This window comes from Pipra filicauda, unplaced genomic scaffold (genome assembly GCF_003945595.2).
Source record: "Pipra filicauda isolate LSUMZ 115617 unplaced genomic scaffold, ASM394559v2 scaffold512_size417520_pilon, whole genome shotgun sequence".
NCBI lineage: Eukaryota > Metazoa > Chordata > Aves > Passeriformes > Pipridae > Pipra > Pipra filicauda.
Genome location: NW_024104657.1, coordinates 352,330 through 373,600, shown reverse-complemented (window position 1 = coordinate 373,600; position 21,271 = coordinate 352,330). Strand labels below are relative to the sequence as shown.

General features: G+C 58.6%; 1 protein-coding gene across 1 annotated transcript; it reads right to left on the bottom strand.

The window, feature by feature from the left end:
• Positions 1 to 94: 94 nt before the first annotated feature.
• On the bottom strand, positions 95 to 20,462 carry INTS3 (integrator complex subunit 3). The gene is made up of 30 exons (XM_027731812.2): positions 20,382 to 20,462; positions 19,936 to 20,019; positions 19,453 to 19,536; positions 16,369 to 16,482; positions 16,013 to 16,097; positions 14,643 to 14,709; positions 13,803 to 13,947; positions 12,920 to 13,049; positions 12,050 to 12,147; positions 11,456 to 11,647; positions 11,226 to 11,313; positions 10,768 to 10,847; positions 9,889 to 9,980; positions 9,360 to 9,466; positions 8,953 to 9,072; positions 8,162 to 8,291; positions 7,491 to 7,545; positions 6,632 to 6,735; positions 6,325 to 6,369; positions 5,954 to 6,073; positions 5,556 to 5,709; positions 4,876 to 4,944; positions 3,746 to 3,821; positions 2,513 to 2,626; positions 2,391 to 2,439; positions 1,702 to 1,869; positions 1,326 to 1,426; positions 1,059 to 1,131; positions 829 to 988; positions 95 to 754 (listed from the first exon to the last, which is right to left on the bottom strand). The coding sequence occupies exons 1-30, from the start codon at positions 20,460 to 20,462 to the stop codon at positions 677 to 679; spliced, it is 3,063 nt and encodes a 1,020-aa protein (XP_027587613.1). The 3' UTR covers positions 95 to 676.
• Between the last annotated feature and the right edge of the window lie 809 nt (positions 20,463 to 21,271).

Below are 21,271 nucleotides of genomic sequence, written 5' to 3'. Positions count from 1 at the left end.
GTTCCCGGGGGATCCACGTGCCCCGGCCGGGACACGGCCTCGGACCCCGCCCCGACCCCCTTCCGGCGCCGCGGCACAAAGTAGGGCCGTTTGGTACAAAAACATGGCAGGTTTTTATTGCTTTTTTTTTTAAAAAACACTTAAAAGCGCTGATGGAGCCCCGAGGGGGGCCGGGGGTGTCGCCCCTCCTCACTCGGTGTGGGCAGGACCCCCCAAACCCAACCCCCTTCCAAGGGGGTCCCCCCTTGTCTCCCCCCCAGCAGGTCCCCGGGGGGATGGGCAGGGGGCTGGGGGGGTCGGGGGGCGTCGATGTCCCCCCTCCCCACGGGCAGGACCCTCGTCCCCCTCCCCAAATCATCCTGGAGCAGCGACTCAGTTCCGCCCTTTATTTACATTTCTATACGAAAACTTTTGGGGGGGTGTCCCCCCCCCTTTCCCGTGTCCCCTCGGGGAGGGATCCCCGTCCACGCTGGGGGACACACACACACTGAGACCCCTCCCCACGTTGTGAAGAGGGAGGGTGGGGGGAGCCAGGGGGGCCCTGGCCCTGTTCCCATGGGATGTGCTGGCACCGGTTTGGAGGTCCCATCGAGGGGGGGTCCCTGCCCTCACCGGGGGGTGGGGGGGTCCCACCGATGTGGGGGCAGTTCCAGCCCTCACCAGGGGGTCCCAGCCCTCAGTCACTGTCGGAGCCCACGGCGGATGAGCCTTTCCTTTTCCTCTTGGCAGGTTTGGGTTTGGTGTCCTCTTCCTCCTGCATGGGGGGGGGTTGGGGGTCATTTGGGGGCCCCAAATCCTGCCCTGGGGGGGCTGGGGGGGGGATCTCACCGAGGCGCTGCTGGAGCCCGACTCCTCCTCGTTGTTGGGGGGCTGCGCCGCGTTCTTGCGGCTGCGGGGACTCGCCAGCGCCGTGGCTTTGCGGCGGCTCTTGGGGGGTTTGCTGGAGGAATCCTCGTATTCCTCGGCCAGGGAAAACAGGTCGGAGAACCTGGAGCGGGGAAAAGGGGGTGTCAGGGGGGCTTGGGGGGGGCAGGCGGGGAGGGGAGGGGAGGACTCACTTCATCTTGTGGGCCTCGTCACAGCTGGCCTGGACGTGCTGCAGCGCCTGCAGGATCGGGGTCTGACTGAAAACTGGGGGAGCACCGGGAATGGGGGTCAGGGAGCGCCGGGACATGGGAATCCCACCCAGCCAGGGCTCTGGATACAGGGCAGGGACTCCCAGTGTCCCATGGGGTGACTGGGATGGTCCCTGCAGGCAGAGGATCCCCCCCCACCTCCCAGAGTCCAGATATTCCCAGTATCCCAGTGTCCCTGGGGGCACCCACAGTTGTGTTTGGTGTTGGTGAGGTTGAGCCGAAGGTTATCCAGGTGCTCCAGGATCTGCTCCAGGGTCAGCTGGGCCAGTTTGCTGCTGGAGCTGCGCAGGCTGGGGGGACACAGGAACACAGGAATTTGGGATGGGACCCCTCAAATCCAGGGTGAGACTCCCCAAAACAGGGCAGGATCTCCCAAAAACAGGGATGGGAATTGGGAATTCTGTGGGAAGGGAGCACAGCCTGGGAAGGGGAGGAAATCCAACCCCATTCCTTAGGGGGGAATTCTGTGGGAAGGGGGCACAGCCACCTTCTGGGGCAGGTGGGAATCACCCCCCCCACATTCCCAAGTTTGGGAATCCCCTGGGAATGGCTCTCCCCATCCAACCTCTGCCTCTTCCTGGGCAGGCTGTTGTTCTTGATGAGCAGGGCCTTGATGTGCTCGCCCAGCAGGTCGTCGTGGCGCAGCCCCCAGTGCCGCAGGATGCTGGTGGTGAACTGGTCGTCGGGGTGGCATGGCCGGCTCAGCACCATCTTCACCATCTCCTCGCTGGGCCTGGGAAAACCGGGAATGGGGAGGGGGGGTGATGCCCCCAGACCCACCTTGAAGACCCCCAGCACCCAGCTTGGTGCTTCCCCCCCCCAGGATTCCAGGGGCTCCCAGTGAAACCCACTCCCGTGGGGCAATGAGGACAGTCCTGGTGGTCCCTGGACCCCTTCAGTGCCTCCCCAGACCCCCCCTTAGTGCCCCCACAAAACCCCCTCGGTGGCCCCCCCATCCAGGACTCCAGGCACAGCCAGGGGCTCCCAGTATTCCAGTGAATCCCAGCTTCCGTGGAGCAATGGGGACAGTCCTGGTGGTTCCCCCAGAGGCCCCTCAGTGACCCCAGAGCTCCCTCAGTGTCTCCCAGGACCCACCCTGGATCCGCCCCAGAGCCCCCTTGGTGTCCCCTCCATCCAGAATTCCAGGTACTGCCAGGGGCTCTCGTTATCCCAGTGCATCCCAGCTCCCATAGGGATGCAGTCCCAGTGGTCCCTGGACCCCCTTGGTGCCCCCCAGATCCCCCCAGCACTCACTTCTCCCTGCGGAGCTGCAGCAGGAGGCAGGACAAGGCCTCGGGATGCTCTGGGAAGGAGGAGGGTCCGGCTCAGCCCGGGGGTCCCACTCAGCGTGGCCCCCCCGGGCTGGGGACACTCACCCTTGTACTTGAGGTGCTGCAGGATTGGGATGATGGTCTCCAGCGGGATGTTGTGGGCCAGGAACAGCTGCCACGTGCAGTACTGCTCGAAGGTCTCCCAGTCCAGGCTCTGGACTGGGGTGGGGAGGGGGGCAAAAGGGACAACAGGGACAAGAGGGACAATGGGGACAAAAGGGACAACGGGGACAAGAGGGACAATGGGGAGAATGGAGATAACAAGGACAAGAGGGACAATGGGTGGGACAATGGGACAAGAGGGATAACGGACAGTAGGGAGAACAGGGACAACAGGGATAACAAGGTAACAGGGATAACAAGGACAATGAGGACAACATGGACAAGGAGGACAAGAGGAATAATGAGGTCAATGGGGACAACAGTGGAGAAAACAGGGAGAATGGGGATAATGGGGACAACAAGGACAACAGGGACGAGATAACAGGACAAGAGGGACAAGGGGGATAACAAGGATAAGGGGAATAACAGGGATAACAAGGACAATAAAGACAATGGGGACAACAGGCACAAGGGGGACAAGAAGGACCTGTCACAGCCCCTTTCCAAGCTCTGGGGACCTCCAAACCTGCCCAGGTTCCCCCCCAACCTCCTCTGGAGCACTGGGAATGGGGCCGGAGCCCTGTCCTGGGAAGAGGCTCTGGGATTAATGAGGCTCATTAATTAAGGGGCTTATCCCACTGCTTCCGGCTTTGTGACCCCAAAGCTGGATCAGGAACAGTGGGATTCGTTCTGGGAACATGGAGCTCTGGGAACACAAAGCTCCGGGAATACCGAGCTCCCCATCCCGGCTCTGTGAGGACCCTGTGGAACTGGGGCAGATTCTGAGATTTTCCTCTTCCTTGGCTTATTTTTCAATTCCCAGGAGCCTGGGATCACCCTGCCTGGCACCATGGAATGCTGCAGCTCCTGGGAATATCACCCAGTAAAACCATTATGGGCTCGGATCACAGGGATAAATCCCACAATCCGGTTTGGGGCCATAATCCTTCAATCTCTGGAGCAAATCCAGCCCTCGGGATACCCCGGGCAGCCCAAGGAGCCTCTTGGAGCAGCCCCACGGGGATCTCCCTGTGGGAAAGGCGCTTCCTGGAAAGGGCAACACCGTGGCCAAGGCTGGAGCCTTCTCCCTTCCCAAGGATTTGGGGGGGTCTCCACAAACTGGGGGCTTCCTGGGCATTGCTCTGCCCTCACTCCCAGCCCGGGAATGCCACTCACTGAGGATGTTGAGCACGGAATCCTTGCGGAACATGACGAGGTTCCCCATCATCACGTGGCACACGAGCTCCTGCAGCTGCAAGGGGGCACAAGAGGGGGGTCAGGGGGTACCTGGGATCTGCGGAGTGTTCCCAGGTGGGATCCAGCGGGAAAGCCCAGAGATCCTGGCGGGAAAGGGGCCAATGGCTCCCGAGAGCATCCCTAAGATCTCTGGGAGAGATGGGTGGGGGCTGTTCCCTGCTGTTCTCTGCTCTTCATCCTCTGGATCTCTGCTCCTCATCCACCTTCCTCCCTGCCCCTCTGGACCCCAGAGGACCCTCTGTATCTCCCTCTCTGGATCCAGGCCCTGGATCCCCCAGACAGGCTGACTCCACCCTGGCAGACCCTGGAAACCGGGAAACACCCAGAGAATACCAGGAAGAACCGAAGGAAGGAATGGGAGCAGGGAGGGGAGAGGAAATGCTCCGGGAACAACCAAACCTTTGGATTTGGGGGCTGAGCCGGCGGGGAAGGTCGGAACATCCCAGCTCAAACCTTTCCTGCCCCAGCTCCCATCCCCTGGAAAACTTGCTGGCGCAGCATTCCAGCCGGGAAAGGCAGGAGTGGCCGGGAACGGGGTATAAATAGGGCGGGGTGAGGGGTTATCGGCAGATCCTGCTCCAGACGGAGCTCGGCATTCCAGAAGTGCCCCCGGCATTCCAGAGGCGCCCCCGGTGCCCCCAGGGATATTTTTGGGTTCTCATGGCAACTCGGGGCAGGGAAAATTCCTGCCAGGAGCTTCTGCAGCTGCCTCCCAGCAGGAGCAGGATGGGAAGAGCCAGCAGGATGTGCTGTTGGAATCGCTCTCCCGCGGTGGCTCTGCAGTGTCCCCCCGCCAAGGGGTTAATTAGGGATAATTAGCACTGATTGTCCAGGAAATCACTCTCCAGGAGATCCCTTGGAAGCAGCGGTTTGGATTCAGCCTTTGGACACCACAAGGAACACCTGGAGCTCCGCGATGGGGAGCGGAGCACTAAGGAAGAGGAGCTTGCATATGGAATGTTTTGGGGTTAAATCTCCCGGGAATGGGGCAGAGGGATGGGGAAGGAGCTGGGAATGAGCTGCCATGTTGGGAAGGAGCTGCTTCCCACCTGGAAGGAGTCGATGACCGCCACGATCATGTTGAGCAGCTCCCCGCTCCGGAGGGTCTCGTCCGGGAACTGGGAAAGCACAAAATCCAGGCAGGTTCAGGGAAAGGCACCAGGGAAAAGCCTCCCAGAAGCTCCAATCTCAATGGAAAAACTCTGGAGGGCCCAGCCTGCGCCGGGAGTGTGAAGTGTCCAAGGGGTGGCAGCCGTCAGCCATCCCAGAGCTCCTGGAATTCCCTGTTTTTCCCTCTCCCTGTTCCGGGGCCTCGTGGTGACACAGACGGAAACAGCCCATCCATCACCCTGGGAGCCAAAGGCCGAGAATTCTGGCGGCTCCACAAGGATCGGGATGTGCAGACAGCTGGTCCTGGCACTCGGGGTCACTGTGTCCGTGGGGAAGGACCAGTCTGACCCCACTGGGAGGGATCCCAAGGACTGGGGAGGGATCTGGCTGCTGCTCCTGCACCACGGACACAGGTTTTCCTCCCCTCTCCAGGCTGTGCCTGTGCCCCTTCCCACAGAATTCCCACCCTAAGGAATGGGAATGAGCTCAGGGCACACCTGCACCAGGTGAGGGGTTCCTGGTGCCCCTGGAATGCGCTCCCAGGTGAGGGGTCCCAGGTGGGGGTCACACCTTGGTGTAGATGGAGGGGTTCAGTGAGGGGTCTCAGGTGGGGTCTCACCTCGGTGTAGATGGAGGGGGTGAGGAAGCAGAGCAGCCTCACGTCGTCCTCCTGACAGGCCTTCATGTCCATCATGAGGCAGGTGTGGAGCTCCCCGAGCTGCGTGGCCTGAGCAAAGGACTCGTACAGGCTCATCTTCCCCAGGGCAGCTTTGCTGGGGACAGAGGGGACACGTGAGGGGACACGTGAGGGGACACGTGAGGGGACAGCAGGGGACAGGGGAGGGGACAGGTGGGGAGATCCCTGAGCGAAGGACTCGTACAGGCTCATCTTCCCCGGGTAGCTTTGCTGGGGACAGAGGGGACATGTGAGGGGACAGCAGAGGACAGCAGGGGACAGGGGAGGGCCACAGGTGAGAGAGGGGCCCAGGTGAGAGGGAGGTGCCCCGGTGTGCTCACCTGGCCCTCAGGTAGTAGAGCAGGTGGTACCCAATCTTGGGCTGCTTCTGGTAGAGCTCGGAGAGCAGGTCCAGGAGCAGGGAGAAGCCGCTGTTGTCTTCCTGCATCTGGCACAGGTTCCTTGGGAACACGGGAATGTCACTGGGATAACACAGAGCAGCCTCCCCACAGGGAAAACCAGCTCCCAGGGCCTGCATGTGGGAGCTCCACTTCCCCAAATTCCCACAGAATTCCCCCAAACAACTCTGGCTTTCCTCCGTTTTCCACTAAAAACACAACCAGACAGTGAGAAACTCTTGGGATTGTGGGATCAGCACTGGGATCAGGTGGGATTAAGCTCATAAATTCCAAGGATTTGGGAGCAGACATACCTAAATATCAGGTAGAGAGGCTTCCCCACAGACTCCTCCAGGGACCTGCGGGATAAATGGACACTGAGCCCTCTGGGCACCCACACTCCATGTTTTCCCAGGAAAACTCCTGGATTTTGTTCATGTTTCCCCCCAACAGCTCCGATTGCAGGTCCTGCTCCAAGAAAACCTTGGATGAAGAGCCTTTTGGGGCTGGTTTGTGAGTTCAGCAGAGGAACTTCCCTTCCCAAAATGGGGATATTTCCCTGGGAAAAGCCCAAATCCAGTGTGGAAGGATGAGCCACATAAAAGAATTCCCAATCCTTACTCCTCTGTGATTTCCTCCGGCAGAACCTCCCCACGGAAGTGAGCCTTGAACAGCTCCTGGAGGCAGGAGGCGAGGACAGAGAGCTGCTCCGAGTCAAAATCCTCCTGGAAGAGGGACAGGGATGAGGGACATGGGAACATCCCCCTGCCCAGCTCTGGGAACGGATCCCGGGCGGCTCCGGAGCCATTTTCCAGCCCCTGATTGATGCTCCCAATTAACACCCAGCCTTGATCCCTTCCCAATCCCTGTGCCCCACTTATCCTAGTGATTCCAGGAGTCCAGCTCTCCCTGTGCCAATGGGACTGTGGACATGTGGAGATGAGGATTTACATCCCCTTCCCATGATCCTGCTCCCAGATCCCAAAGGGCCTCTTGACTCCAGATGGGGGCAGGGGATGGAGCCTTCCCCCCTCCAAAAAAGCTTGGAAACATCCCAGATCACTCCCAGCAATCCCAGATCTCCGACAGTGATCCTAGACCACTCCCAGATCTCTCAGATCACTGACAGGGATCCTAGATCTCTCCCAGCTATCCCAGACCATTCCCAGTGATCCCAGTTCTCTGCCAGTGATTCCAGATCACTCCCACCCATCCCAGACCACTTCCAGCTATCCCAGCTCTCTCCCAGCAGCTCCTGGGGATGTTCAGGCACCGGGAACAGGGACACAAAGCCCTGATGGATTGATCTGGCCCCAGGAGACCCTCCCATGGACGGAGCTGCCCAGGGGCATCCTGGGCTCCCAAAACGGATCCCAAACAGATCCAGGTGTTCCCACACTCCTGTGTCCCAACCCCAGTGGCAGAGGAGATCCCAGATCCCAGCTGGGAGCTCCATCCCAGCCCATCCCAGCTCTGTTACCTCCAGGACCTGATCCACGATTTCCTGCATGACCTCACACTGCGCTTCCGTGTCACTGCAGCACGAAAACAAGAGGAAATCCAAATTATTTGGGAAGACTGGGGGAGCAGGGACATGAGGGAATTCGTGCCGGGCTGGGGGGCTCAGGGTGGGGGGTCTGCGCCAGGTTTTTCGGAGGCACACCCAGGAGGATCTGCTACGGATCTGGCAGTGCCCGGAGCAAGACGGGCAAATTCCAGGCTTAAAAGCAGGAGGTTAAGTGCCCTTGGAGCCATAAATTCCATGGAATCAGTTGGCTGAGCCAAGGTCGGGAGCTCTGTTTAACCTCCCTGAAGGCAGTGAATTCCAGCAGGAACATGGAGAACACTTGGACACAGGTTCCCTGTTCCATCCCAATGCTCCAAACCCCCTTTTCCTCAATCCCACATCAGAGGGGGAAACTTGGAGCCTTTTCCTTCCCTGTCCCTGACCCAGAGCCCCACTGCAGCTCCCAGGAATTCCTGCTGTGTCCTGCTCCAAGGACAGGCTCCTCACCAGCACCTTCCCAACCCCTTTTCCTGCAGGAATTCCCTCTCCGTGCTCAAGGGGCTGGAGGAGCTCTGGAGCTGGAAGGCCTTGGGAACCACTTCCCTGGAGAGATCCACAGGAATGGGAATGGGAAAGGCCCCGACCTGCCCTTCTGCAGCTGCAGCACTTTGTCCTTCAGGGACTCGTCCAGCTGGTCCAGGAATGGGGTGATATCCACAGGCTCCTCCACGATGGATTCCTTTATGGGATGGAACCTGAACTCCCTCTTCTTCCCTGAACCAAGGGACACCATGGGGAAATCAGGGATTTTCCCAAGGTTTAAAGAACTCTGGAGACAATCCCTGTCCCACCCTGGGATCCTTCCCCTTGGAGACGTGTCCAGGTCACAGGGATGAGGATGGGAAGGGAGCCAAACACGGGTGGTGTCCAGGATTGTGATCCCTGTTCAGTTCCATTCCCAAACCTCATCCTTCAGCATTCCCAATGTGCTCCATGGATCAGGACTGGGATGCTGGGGCTGCTGTGTCACATCCTCTGCCCCATCCCAGGCCTGTGGCCCCTTCCCACTGCTGTGAAACCCCAAGGAAGTCCAGGAGGATCCAACCACCGAGGGCAGGAACAGCTCCAAAGGGGGAACAGAGGGATTTGTGTGGGACTAGTTGGAATCTCTAAAGCTCCAGGGAATGGCCAGGAAAGACAAAGCCCGATAGCCCTTCCCTTTGGATCTGGATCCAACGCTCTGGACTTGCTGCCAGGGATTGGGAAGCAGCAGCTCCACACCTTCTCCTGGAGGAGAAGGGATCTCCAAAGGGGATCAGCTCCTGGACAAGGGGCTTTGAGGGAATTGTGTTTGGAGGTGGGAACTCTCCACCAAGGGCACAGTGCCGGTGAGGAATCCCTTGAGAATTCCGGGCTGGAAGCTGAGTCCCCTCACCTTTGCTGTTCAGATCCTCCTCATCATCACTGAAAGCGGCCTCGGCGTTGTCATAGCAACCATCATCCTTCTCTGCCAGGTGATTGTCCATCTCCATGGGAACGGGCTCCTCGATTTTCACTGCGGGGGTCGGAGCAGGGAGAGGGCTCAGGAGGCTCCAGGGCTCTGCCTGGGCCACCCATCCTGAGAAACAGCTCCAGGAACAGGAGTAAAATGCTTTGGGAAGAGGGGAGGGATCCTGGGGATGCTCAGGAGCTCCATGGAAAAGAGGGAAGGGGTGTTGTGCCTCTCCAGTGCAGTGACCACAACCCCCCTAAATCCCAAATTCTTCTCCCTGGAGTCCCATCTGACCCTGCTGCTGCTTCAGGGATTCCAGGGAAAGCCCCATCCCACCCCCCATTCCCTACCTTCGATGGGGGGCGAGGGGGAACTGCAGAATTCTGGGAATTTCTCCCTCAGCATGGCCCGGAGCTCCTTGTCCAGCTTGGGGTTGTCAAACAGGGGGGCCAAGTGCCTGGGATGGGAGGGCAGGAAGGGATTGGGATAAGCAGGAACTGGGATGCAGAGGATTCATCCCACTGGGAATGTTGGGGGACTCTTCCCAGGGTTTGTCCCAGATCCCACCTGGAGCTTCCCTCAATCCACCACGTGGGAATGGGACAAGAGGACCCAGAGCTCCATGACCTCGGCTCATCCCGGGGTCATTCCCACTGGTCTGAGGCTGGAAATTCCCTCCTCCCCACCCCTTTCCTTCAAGGAACAGCTCCAGGACAACCCTCAGCACCAGAAAGACACAACTGTGGCTGTTCCCAGACACAACTGTGGCTTCTCCCGGGATCCAGGACAACACCACCCCCCTTGGAGCTCCGTGAGGCTCCTGACTCAGGGAAAATGGGGGAAAATGCCATAAAATGTGGGAAAACTCGGCGCTCTTACGCCAGGACTCGCTTCTCCACGATGTGGGTGAGGGAGTTGAACACTCCCTGCCGGACATGAACATCCAGAGGGGGATAGAAATTGGGAATGATCTGGAAGTGGGAGGAAAACTGTGTCAGTGGCAGAGAATTCTCCGAGTCAGAGTTGGGGGATGTGGGAAGGAGGCCCCAAAAACTCTGTCCACACACAGGACTTTGCTTCCAGAGGGAGGGAGAGGATTCCTCTCTGGATCTGGCACACCCTGGGAACCTCCCACCCAGCTCCTCCGCCAGGAACCAGCAGCTGGTTTGGACTGGGAAGGACAGGAGTGAACAACTTCCAGGGCCACGGAGATCCTGCTTCCAAGAAACACCCCCAGCCCTCCCTGGGACCAAATTCCTGGAAGCAGCGGCTCCTGTCACTGCTTCCCTGCCCAGGGATGGGACACAGTGGCTCTGGATCATCCCGGGCTGCAGAGAGACTCCGATCCCCTCTAGGGGGGAATTCTGAGCCAAGAATTCCACGAGGAACTCAAGGGAACAATTCAGAAGCCTTTTTCCTGCATCATCTTGGAAGGATTTACTGGCAGCATTCCCTTCCCACAGTGGCTTCCCACTAATGAAGGACACATGGACACAACACTCCGACCTTGGGAACGCCCCTGGACTTATCCAGGAGGACCCACCAGGGGCTGGAAGAGGTGGATAATTTGGCAGCCAATCCCTCCTTAATTTGGGATAAGAGGGGAAGTTCAAAGGGATCAGAAGGTGACTTGAGGTGACACTGAGGAATGAGGGGAAAAAAGTGGGAACAGCTGTTCTGGTTGGGATCTGTGGATCCCAGGGGCTGCTTTCCCAGCCCTAATCCCTGGGAATTCCTGGGAGAGCGAGGGAAACTCACCCGGCACATGAAATCCAGGAGCGTGGCCGTGATGGCGGGATGGGGCTTCATGGAGTGGTGCATCACCAGGATGGCAGGTTCTGGAAGGGTGACAGGGATGAGACCCCCAGGGATCCCAAATTCCCTGTTCCCCTGGCAGAGCCTGCTGTGGGATCGGGACAGGGATCCCAAGGTATCCCCCAAAGGAGCCCATCCAGAGCAGGAGCCCCATGGAGCCCATCCAGAGGAAGACCCCCGTGGAGGCAATTCAATCCCAATGGAGCCCATCCTTGTAAAACCCCCATGGAGCCCATCCATGGAAGATCCCTGTGGAGCTCATCCATGGAAGATCCCTGTGGAGCTCATCCAGAGGAAGACCCCCATGGAAGCAATACAATCCAAATGGAGCCCATCCCGAGGAAGACCCCACCCACGGAAAACCCCCCTGGAGCCCCTCCCCAGGAGGCCCCTGCCCACACCGATGTTCATGATGCTGTCCTTCTCGGGGTTGAAGAAGAGCCAGTCGTAGAACAGGGCCAGCTTGGCATTGGAAGCAGCGACGTTGGACTGCAGGAGCCAAAACATCCCGGATTATCCCAGGAACACGACGCCAAGACCCCTCACACCACAACACTGCCCACCACCGGGAACGGCCCAAGAGCAGGAACCCCGCGGAGCCCATCCCGAGGGATTCCCCCGCAGGACTCACGGTGCAGGTGGTGAGCAGCCAGCCGATGATGGCCCAGCGCGGCAGGATGTCGGAGCTGAGCACCTCGTTGGAGGGATGCACCACCCCGCAGATGTAGCGGATGAGGTCGCAGCGCAGGGACTGGCTGTCCGGGGTGGACAGGTACTGCCTCTGGAACCAGTCCTGGTACCGCTTCTGCTGCCCAAAGCGCACCTGGAGCGGCGGGATTGGGGGGATTCCCATGGAGGACCCGACTTGGGCCGGACCGGGGAGGAATCTGGGACAGAATTTAGGTGGAATTTCCCAGGTAGGACCCTGGTTTGGCTGGGCCGGAGGGAATTTGGGAGGGAATTTTGGTGGAATTACCCTCAGAGGACATTGGTACAGCTGAGCTGGGAGGAAATTTGGGAAGGAGTTTTTGTGGAATTACCCTTGGAGGACCCTGGTTCAGCTGAGCTGGAATTTGGGAGGGAATTGAGGTGGGAATTATGCTTGTAGGACTTTGGTCCAGTTGTGCCAGGGGGAATTTGGGAGGGAATTTCGGTGGGATAACCCATGTAGACCCTGGTTCACCTGTGTCAGGAGGAATCTGGGAGGGAATTTGGCAGGAATTACCCGTGAGGTCATGAAGAGCAGCTTGGTTTCCATGTCGGGAGTGAGGCGACACGCCAGGAATTTGCGGGAAGTTCGGGATTGGAGGAGCTGCAGGACCCCTGGGAAGACATGGAGAGGTCAGTCCCATGGATACAGGCAAAAGGGATCAAGATTTTGCTTGGAACAGGTCAAAAACATCTGGCTGGAGGAAGGTTTTTAGGAATTTTCCCTGAGCATCATCCTGGATGTTTAAGATGACCTTAAAGTGGTGCCAGAGGGGTGGGAACACTTCGAAGTGTCCCATTTCCACATTCCCTGGAATTGCTGCATCTAGAACCCACTGTGAAGCCCCCGGAGAAGGGAATAATTGATAGGGATATTATTAATATAAATTAAAATGATAAATCCATCCCTCTCCCCTCAGGTCAGTTTTAACCCAACCCGGGAGAAATTAAATCCCAATTAAGCATCACTTGCTGGAGCTTCTGGAATTCTTGCTTTTTATGGAGCAGCCTCTGGAATTCTTGCTTTTTATGGATCTTCTCCAGGCACTGCTCAGACCCTTCCTGGTTTGGGCTCCAGCTCCACCTCAGCTCATAAATCAGTTAATTAAACAAAGCAACTCTAGTTATCATGGAATTCCAGACTGGTTTGGGCTGGAATGACCTTAAGGATCATCCATTCCACAGGCAGGGACACTTCCCACTGGATAAGGTTGTTCCAACCTGGCCTCGAGGATGAGAAACCACGGAAGTGTCACATCCACGCAACACAATTTAACAACATTCCCATCAGGTTTTTCAGGATGGTTCAATCCCAGAGGACTCTAAGCATTGAAAAATCCATGGAAAAGGTGCCAGTGGAGCTGAGGGAGCTGGTCCAGCTGGGTACCTGTGAACTGGGTGTTGAGCACCTGCGGGTTGTGCAGGATGTCCTTCCAGAGCTGCTCGAATTCTGGGATCCGCGCCACGTTCTGGAGCAGCCGCACCAGGTCCCGGCCGATCATGAAACAATCCATGAACTAGGGAAAAAAACAGGGAGAAGTCCCATCTCCCAGTCACCTGCTGGAGCAGGGGGATGGGAGGAGGCGGAGGGAGGAGCAGCAGAGCCCTTCACCCTTCTCACAGCTCCGGTGACTCACTCCAGGCACAGCATTCCCGATCCTGCCCCTGGCATCCCACCCCCCCTCGGAATGGGAGCAGGGACATGGGCAGGGAAGGGCAGGAGCTATTTTGGAATGTTCTCCCTCCCAAAGCAAACAATCAGCCCATAAATCTGCCGTGTTTCTCCCCAGGATCCCGGCCAGGCTCCGGAGCTGGCGCTGGACACGAGAGCTCCTGACAGGAGGGAGGTGGGGGAGGAGCTGGAAAGCAGGGACTGGGGATGCAACCCCAGATTTGGGGGATTCTGAGGGATCCAGAGCCAAATGTGGCCTGGAGCTGCTGGGCTGGGACCCCCCCCCAGCCCTGTCTGGGGGGTGAGACCCCCGCTGAGATTTCAAATTCCTTGTTCCCACTGACCTAGGGGATTGGGACAGGCTGGATCCATCGGGTGGGATCCATGAGATCCATGGAATGGGATCATAGAGTGCGATCTGTAGGGTGGGATCCATGGGGATACATGTCCATCATCTATAGGTTGGGATCCCTGAGATGGGACCAACCCGGTCCAACCAGTGTCGTGTCCTTCCCTTGGGTCCCAACACCCCCTGTGACGTTCCAAGGACGGATCCCCTGGAGCTGGGAATCCCTTCCCGGCCGTTCCCAGCACTCACCCGTTCCCGGAGCAGGGAGATGCAGAAATCCACCTCCTTCTGGCGCAGCCCCTGGAGCTGGGGGGTGCCGTGGTGGTCCACGAGCAGCCGCAGGTACGTGTACACGGCCATGGCCACCAGCAGGCTGCTCTTCAGCACCCACTCCCTGCAGGGACACAGCTCCAACTCAGGCAATTCCCACAGGGAATCACGGCCTGGAGGGGGACAATCACCGGGAATGGGGACAGGTGGGGATTTGTGGGATGGGTTGGGAAGGACCCCAAGGGACACAATTCCACCGCGGACAATTCCCACAAGGAATTGCGGCCCAGGAGCTGAATAAATGCTGGAACAACCCGGTTGGTCCCAGAGCAATAAAGGGATTTTAGGGATTATTCACTGCTATTCCAGCTTGGAGCCAAGCTGTCCCCAAACCCTGCCTCTGGAATTCTGCAGCCAGGAATTCTGCTGAGCACCATTTGCCCCCGGAGGACAATGTGGAGTTCAGGATGAACTTCCCAGATGGCCCATCCCGGAGCTGCTCAAAGACAGGAAACTTTTCGGGCAATTAACAGTGTCCTGCTGCTCTCAAAGGAACTCCTCCCCCACAGATCAGGAAATTTGGGAAGGAAACATTCCCGGGATGCTGGTCCCGAGCCACTTGTGCTCCTCAGCCCTGCTCCCAACCCTGCTGAGGAGGGATTTTGGGATCTGGGGGGATTTCGGGAGGATTTGGAGACGTTCTCCCCCACACAACGTGCAAGAATTCCTTGTTTGGGAATTCCTTGTTTGGGAATGTGGGAAGGGCAGGACACCCCCCTGTGAGGCAGCTGAGGGGGGTGGTCTCCCTGTTCTCCGTACCTTTGCTCCGTCAGGATTTCTAGAACGTTCTCTGCCAGCCAGATGTTCTTTGCTGTCACATCCCCACCTGGAAAAGCCACAGGACAGGGAAGAGCTGGTTGGATGGAGCTGTGGGATTCTGGGATCCTGGGATTGTGGCCCCCACTGCTCCTGGTGTTCCCAGTAAGGCTCATCTTGGAGTTTGCTCCGTGCCTGGAGCCCTCATTCCTGCCTGCCCCAGGTGCTTGGCCATTCCCAGACACGGCACATTCCCAGGGATAAGATCCCTCAGGGATCGAGGGGTCTGTGCTGCAACAGCCTTTGGAAAACAATCGTGGAGCTATGGAGTCAGGAATTATCCCTCTGGAAAGCAATGGGAAAGCCGGGAAGGGATGGGAATAGAAACCACTGGCAGCTGCTGAGGCTCCAAAAGGGAAACGACACCTGTGGAAAATGCCCGAACTCTGGAATCAAGTCCAGGTGTCCCCTCGGAGCGGAGCTGGAGCACGGAGAACATGGGCCATGAGGCCCAAACAATGGGATCATAACGAAGGTCACTGGGTGGGAGCCAGGAGGGGCCCTGCAGGGGAGGGGCAGCACAGGGGACTTGGAATGCCCTCCGTCTCCAGGGATTTTCCAGCTGTTCCGTGTGGCAGCAGGGCTGAGGCGCTCTGGACTGTCCCTCCCTCCCATCCTTTTCCCCCCTGGAGCTGACCCGGCACTTCCCAGCGTGTCCTGGCACTTCCCAGTGTGTCCCAGCACCTTCCAGTGTGTCCCAGCACCTCCCAGTGTGTCCCAGCAAAGACACAGCCCCAGGTTTGCCGTGAGACACAATTCCAGCCCCGTGGACGTCATTCCCAGCCCCAGGAACACGGAAGAGGTGCCGTTCCTGTGGCTCCGGAAAGGCGTGAGTGCGGCTTGGCTGGGGGGGCTTCCCGTGGGATCATCCCATGGGATCATCAGCTCCCCTGCTCTCCAGGAGCTGCCAGCCCAGCTGATCCCAGGGAAAGGCAGCAACAGGAAGCCAACACTTCCTGGCTGTTCCAGCCTTTGCCAGGAGCCTCCCAGCTCCGGCTGGTCCATCCCTCGGGAGGGAACAACGGGATCGTCGAGGGGGATCCCTGGCTCTGTCCTCCCAGGAGGGAATTCCTTCCTGGACAGGCTGGGGAAGGCTCCTGGGAGCTGGAGATGGACCCCAGGGATCCATGGGACCCGAGCTGGGAACACATCCTGAGGACAGACCCCCGGAAGATCCCACTCAGCTCCAGCTCCATCCTGGTGTCTCCAGGTGGGATTCCCGGTGTATCTCAGTGTATCCCAGTGTGATCCCAGTGTATCCCAGTGTGATCCCAGTGTATCCAGGTGCGATCCCACCCCCCTGCAGGGCTCACCTGCGATCTGCTTCATGAAGGTCATGCAGACTCCGTCGGCTCCCAGCACTCCGCTCTTCACCAGCTCCCGGAGCAGCCACACCAGCTGGGAGTGTGGGAATGCATGGGGCAGGGATTCGGGATCAGACCATCCATCACCTCCCCCCACTCCACCACATTCCCATTCCAAAGGTGCCTCCATCACTCGGAGCGACAGCAGTGCCACCAGCTCCCACAGCTGCTCCCTATTCCCAGTTCCCAGTTCCCTATTTCCTGTTACCATCCATTCCCTTTTCCTGTTCCCTATTCCCAGTGGCCCCAACCTCCCCCTATTCCTGGTTGGTGTGGAGAAGGTGATTCCAGGGGTTTTCCCTCACCTGTGTCCGACAGGTGTCCTGGAGCTTCAGGTACTTTTCCATGAGGATGTGGTTGATCTTGTTGAGGACGATGTTCATCCCATCCCGGCTCACCAGGGCCAGGTCCCGGTAGCACTGCGGGAAAAGGGCACGGAAAACGGGAAAACCAGAATGGAAAAGGTCATGGAAAAAGGGAAAATCATCATGGAAAACACCTGCCTTTGTCACACCTAAGCAGGGAACAGCAAATCCACAAATCCCATGAAATTGGAGGCAGGGAGAGCCTTAAATCCTCTGGGAATCCGCCTGACAGTGAGAACAGAGTCCGGCAGCTCCTCTCCCTCCTCAAATCCATAGGGATTGGAAAACTGGGAATAAACCTCCCCTACACCTTGGATTCACTGGATTCAGCCCCAGGAATGAACCAGGATGTTCCTGATCCCTTCCACGGCTCCAGAGGGACCACCAGAAAAAGGGACAGCCCACATTCCTTTGGGGAAGATCTATAAACCCACATCCAGCCCCCTCCAACCTCCCTGGCACCCAGAAAAGGCAGGGATCACAGGGCACATCCCAAATCCTTGGGGTCAGGGATTGGAGCCACCTGCTCCTCCCGCAGGAATTCCACACAGACGGATTTGGAGATTCCAGCTCAGTTTGTGATCGAGACCCAGAAATCCTGCCCAAGTCTGGGAGGGTCTGGGATGGGAACAGGGAATTTCTGTAGGGAAAGGAAGGAATTTCTGCACTCTCACAAACACTGGGCAGGGGGTGAAGGTGCTCTGGGTGCTCCCAGCATTCCCAGCTCTTCCCTTCCTCCCTCCCTCAGGACAGCAGGACGTGACTAGGGAGCAATTAATGAAGTGGTTCATTAGTGCCAGGAAATGTCAGGATATTCCAGAGGCTCCTTCCCTGCAGCTCCTGGTAATGAGGCTCCAAAGATCCCTTTGACCCTGGAGCTCCTCCCTCCCCCCTTCCCCCAGCAAAACACAAACACACACAAAATTCCAAGCAAAAAAACCCAGGATCCCGGAGGTGGGGAATCTTTGGGGGCTGTTTGTTGATTTTAAGGTGATTGAAAGGAGTTTTTCCATGGATTTAAATCCACTGGGATGTCCCAGGACACAGCCCTGGATTCATTCTCAACTGATCCTGGCAGGATCCTTGGAAGAAGAGCTGGAACAGAGACACTCCAAGGGATTTAGTCCTGGTTGAGGGCTTAAATCCCAGGATCAACAATCCCATTCCCTAGAGAAGTCTGGCAGCTCTTCCCCCTTTCTCACACCCTCAAATCCACAGGGAAACACTGGAATACCAGGAATAAACCCCACCTGGCAGAGAGGAGACCCTGTCCCATGTCATCCCAGCACAGATGGGACAGGGAGAATCCCCCAGGAATGAGGGGGAGAGCCTGAATTCCTTGATTTTTGCCAGGCTGGCACAATCCGGAGGTTCCTCCCAGCTCGGGGGGGTTTAATTAACAGGAGCAAGTGATTAATGAGGCTTTAAATGAGGGGACAGGGAAAGAAAACAGCCCTGGAGGGGGAGGGAGAGAGGGATGGGAGTCCTGGACCATCCCAGGGAGGCTCCGGGGCCTCCGATCCTGTAATTCTGGAGCAGGAGGAGGAGCCCCGGGGCAGCTGGGCCTGGACATGGGGGAGCCTGGGGGGGACCTGGGGCAGCTTTGGGGGCCTGGGAGGGTCCCTGAGCAGCTTTTGGGGTCCCTGAGCCCCCCTGACCACCCTCCCCTGGCACTGAGCCCCCTCAGCCGGACACAACATCCCTGTTTTTCCAGCCAAGCAGATCCCAGGAATCCTGCAAAGCCTTTCAGGGGGATTTTGGGATCTCTCCTGGAGCCAGGGAAGGGTTAACCCCCCCCCCTCCCCATTTCCAGATGGACAACTCATCCCAAATCCTGGCAGGAATCCCTGCCTGGCTCCAGGCACAGGGACAGATTCAATTATTCCAAATTATTCCCTTGGAAAAGGGAGCAGCTGTGCCTGGAGCAGCAGCAGACACCCCCTGTCCCGGCTTCCCGGCGCCACTGGAATGATCCCTCCCTTTTCCAGAGGAATCCATGGAAAGGAACGAGCCAGGAAGTTTTCCCAGCTGGATTTGCCCAACCTTTGCTTCCACATGTGGGAGCACCTGCCCCAGGAGCCTCCCAGGGCATTCCCAGTGAGCTCCAGCATCCCAGAGTTTATTCCATGAGGTGGAAGTTCAGCCTTTGGAAAAACATCTCTGGCTCTCGCAGAAAAACAAGGGAAAATCCCCCTTGTCTTGGAAACAGGGATGTGGTGGGAGCTGCTCTGAGCCCTGGCTGGATCCAGGCCCTCCAGAATTCCCTGGGCTGGGATGGAGCAGGATCAGGCCCCAGGAATCCACGGGAAGGGTTTGGGAATTCTCAGGCCAACAGGGAGCTGGAGCAAAGCCCTTTATCCAAGGAAAAATCTGATTCCCACCAGCCAGGCCTCAAGATTCCCAGGAAAAGCACATTTTGCTTCCACGAGGTGATTCCTGGGGCCTGGATTTGGGAAGGCCTCAGGAGCAAAGCTCTTTATCCAAGGGAAAACCTGATTCCCATCAGTCCAGCCTAAAGATTCCCAAGAAAAGCACGTTTTGCTTCCATGAGGGGATTCCTGAGGCCTGGATATGGGAACAAATCCAGGAGTCTGATTCCCAAATCTGATCCAGGATGTGGATTTCATGGAGGTGGAGCTCTGGGAATCAGTTTTTCCCTGGGAATTGGACACATTCTTTCTCCAGGTGATGATTCCTGGAGGCACCTCCCTGTGGCTTCCAAGAGAAAAACCCCATTCCGGGTCTCCCAACCCAAGGAAAAAACTGGGAAAGGCCTGAGAGTTCCTTGAAGATTTGGGATTTGCCTCCCATGGCAAATCCAAAGAATTTCTGGGATGGGAGGGAGCCTGAGCTCCCTTTTCCATGGCAGGATCCTCATCCCTGCCCCACACGGACACAGCCAGACCTGGAATGTTCCAGGCCCTGCTCCACCAAAGGGCCCCTCCGGTACTTCCAGCAGGGAATTCCAGGCTGGAAAACCCCTGGGGGGGTGTGAATTCCCGGCCTTTTCCAGGGATTCCTCACCTTCTGTGCCTGGGCCGGCTCTGTCAGGACCAGGGTGAAGAGTCCCAGGCAAATCTCCTCGTGCTGGGGGGCCCCTTTGCAGATCTGGGGGATCAGCTCCAGGTGAGATTCCCGGTGGGAATGGAGGGGAGGGCAGGGAAAGGGAAGGGAATATTCCCTGTTCCCAGCTCCTGTTCCCAATTCCCTGTTCCCTGTTTCGTTCCCACCTCCCTATTCCCACACTGTTCCCAGTTGCCACACCTCCTCCCTATTCCCAGTTCCCTGTTCCCAGTTCCCTGTTCCCCATTCCCAGATCCCACACCTCTTCCCTATTTCCAGTTCCCTGTACCCACAGCTATTCCCTATTCCCAGTTCCCACACCTGTTCCCAGCTGCCATTTCCCTGTTCCCATTTCCCAGCTCCCTCCACAGTCAGCATTCCCAGATTCCCATCTCTCTCCCTGTCCAGCATTCCCAGATTCCCGGCATTCCCGGGCTCACTCACGTGGGCATTGAGGGCGTCGTTGGCCTCCCTCTCCGAGAGCCCGTTGGTCAGGGAGGTCACGATTCCCACACAGCGCTCCAGCCTCTGGAAAACAGGGAATGGCAAGGGACAGCTCAGCCAGGGGGCATTAGGGCCAGGAGAACATGGAGCAGGAGCATTCCCAGATCCTGGGAATGTCCCTGAGCCTGTTCCACCCCAGAACAGACCCCAGGTGTCCCAGGGAGACTCCAAACCTTCCCAGAAAGAAAAGCCCAGTGGGAATTCAGGGAATTTGGAGCCTGAATAACATAGATCAGGAGGATTCCCAGATCCTGAGAAGCTCTGGCAGCATTCCAGGCTGGATGCCCCCCATTCCTAGCCCATTCCCAGCCCACTCCCAGGTGTTCCAGGTGCAGGGAGGGGCCCAAGACCCCCCCCCCCCCCCCCCCCCCCAAAACTCCCCTCACCTCCTCCAGCTCATCCTTGGAATCCAGCAGGGATGACACCAGGAGCTTCCCGGCTCCTGCCTTTCCCTTGGGAAGATCCATGGGGGAGGAGGGGGGGGCAGCCCCTTTCTGGGGGGCTCGGCCGGAGACCCCCCCCTGGGTGGGGGTGGGTCGCCCCCTCCCAGCTCTGCCTGGTGGGATTGGGGAGGGGGTTTTGGGAATTCCTTTCCCTCGGGAGCCCCCCCCGCACGGCTGGGATGGGGTGGGGGGGTTCGGGGCGGTCCTGGGGGGGGGTTGTGAGTGGATATGTAGGGCTGAGGGGGGGGGGGATGAGTTTTGGGGATCTCTGGGAGAGATACTGGGGGGTCCTGAGCTCTGGGGGTTGATTTCTGGGGGTTTATGGGGGGTCCTGAGCTCTGGGGGGGGATGAGCTTCGGGGGGGGGGAGTCTCTGGGGGGACTACGGGGGGTCTGAGCTCTGAGGGGGCTGAGTTAGGGGGGCTCTGGGGGACTCTGAGGGGCTGAATTACAGGGGGAGGCTGAGCTGGGGGGGTCCCTCCAGGAGCGCTCTGGGGGCCACCGGGGGCGCGGAGGGACCCCGGGGGTGGGCGGGGAGGGAGATCCGGGGGGGCGGGGCCGAGTCGCAGCGGCACCGGGGGTGTCTGGAGGGGTTGGGGGCCCCCCGTGGGGGCGGTCCCGGAGCAGGGGGTCCCGGGCGGGGTCCCGGGGGGTCTCTCTGGGCTCGGGGGCGGCGGCGGCACCCGGAAGTTACCGGAGAGGGACGGCGGCGCCCGGCCGGAAGCGGAAGCGTGGCGCGGGAGGGAAATCCCGCCCCTCCTTCCAGTGTCAACCAATGGGAGCGCGGGGACTGCTGTGAGTGACAGGACCGGAGGAGGGAGGGGCCGCGCGGGG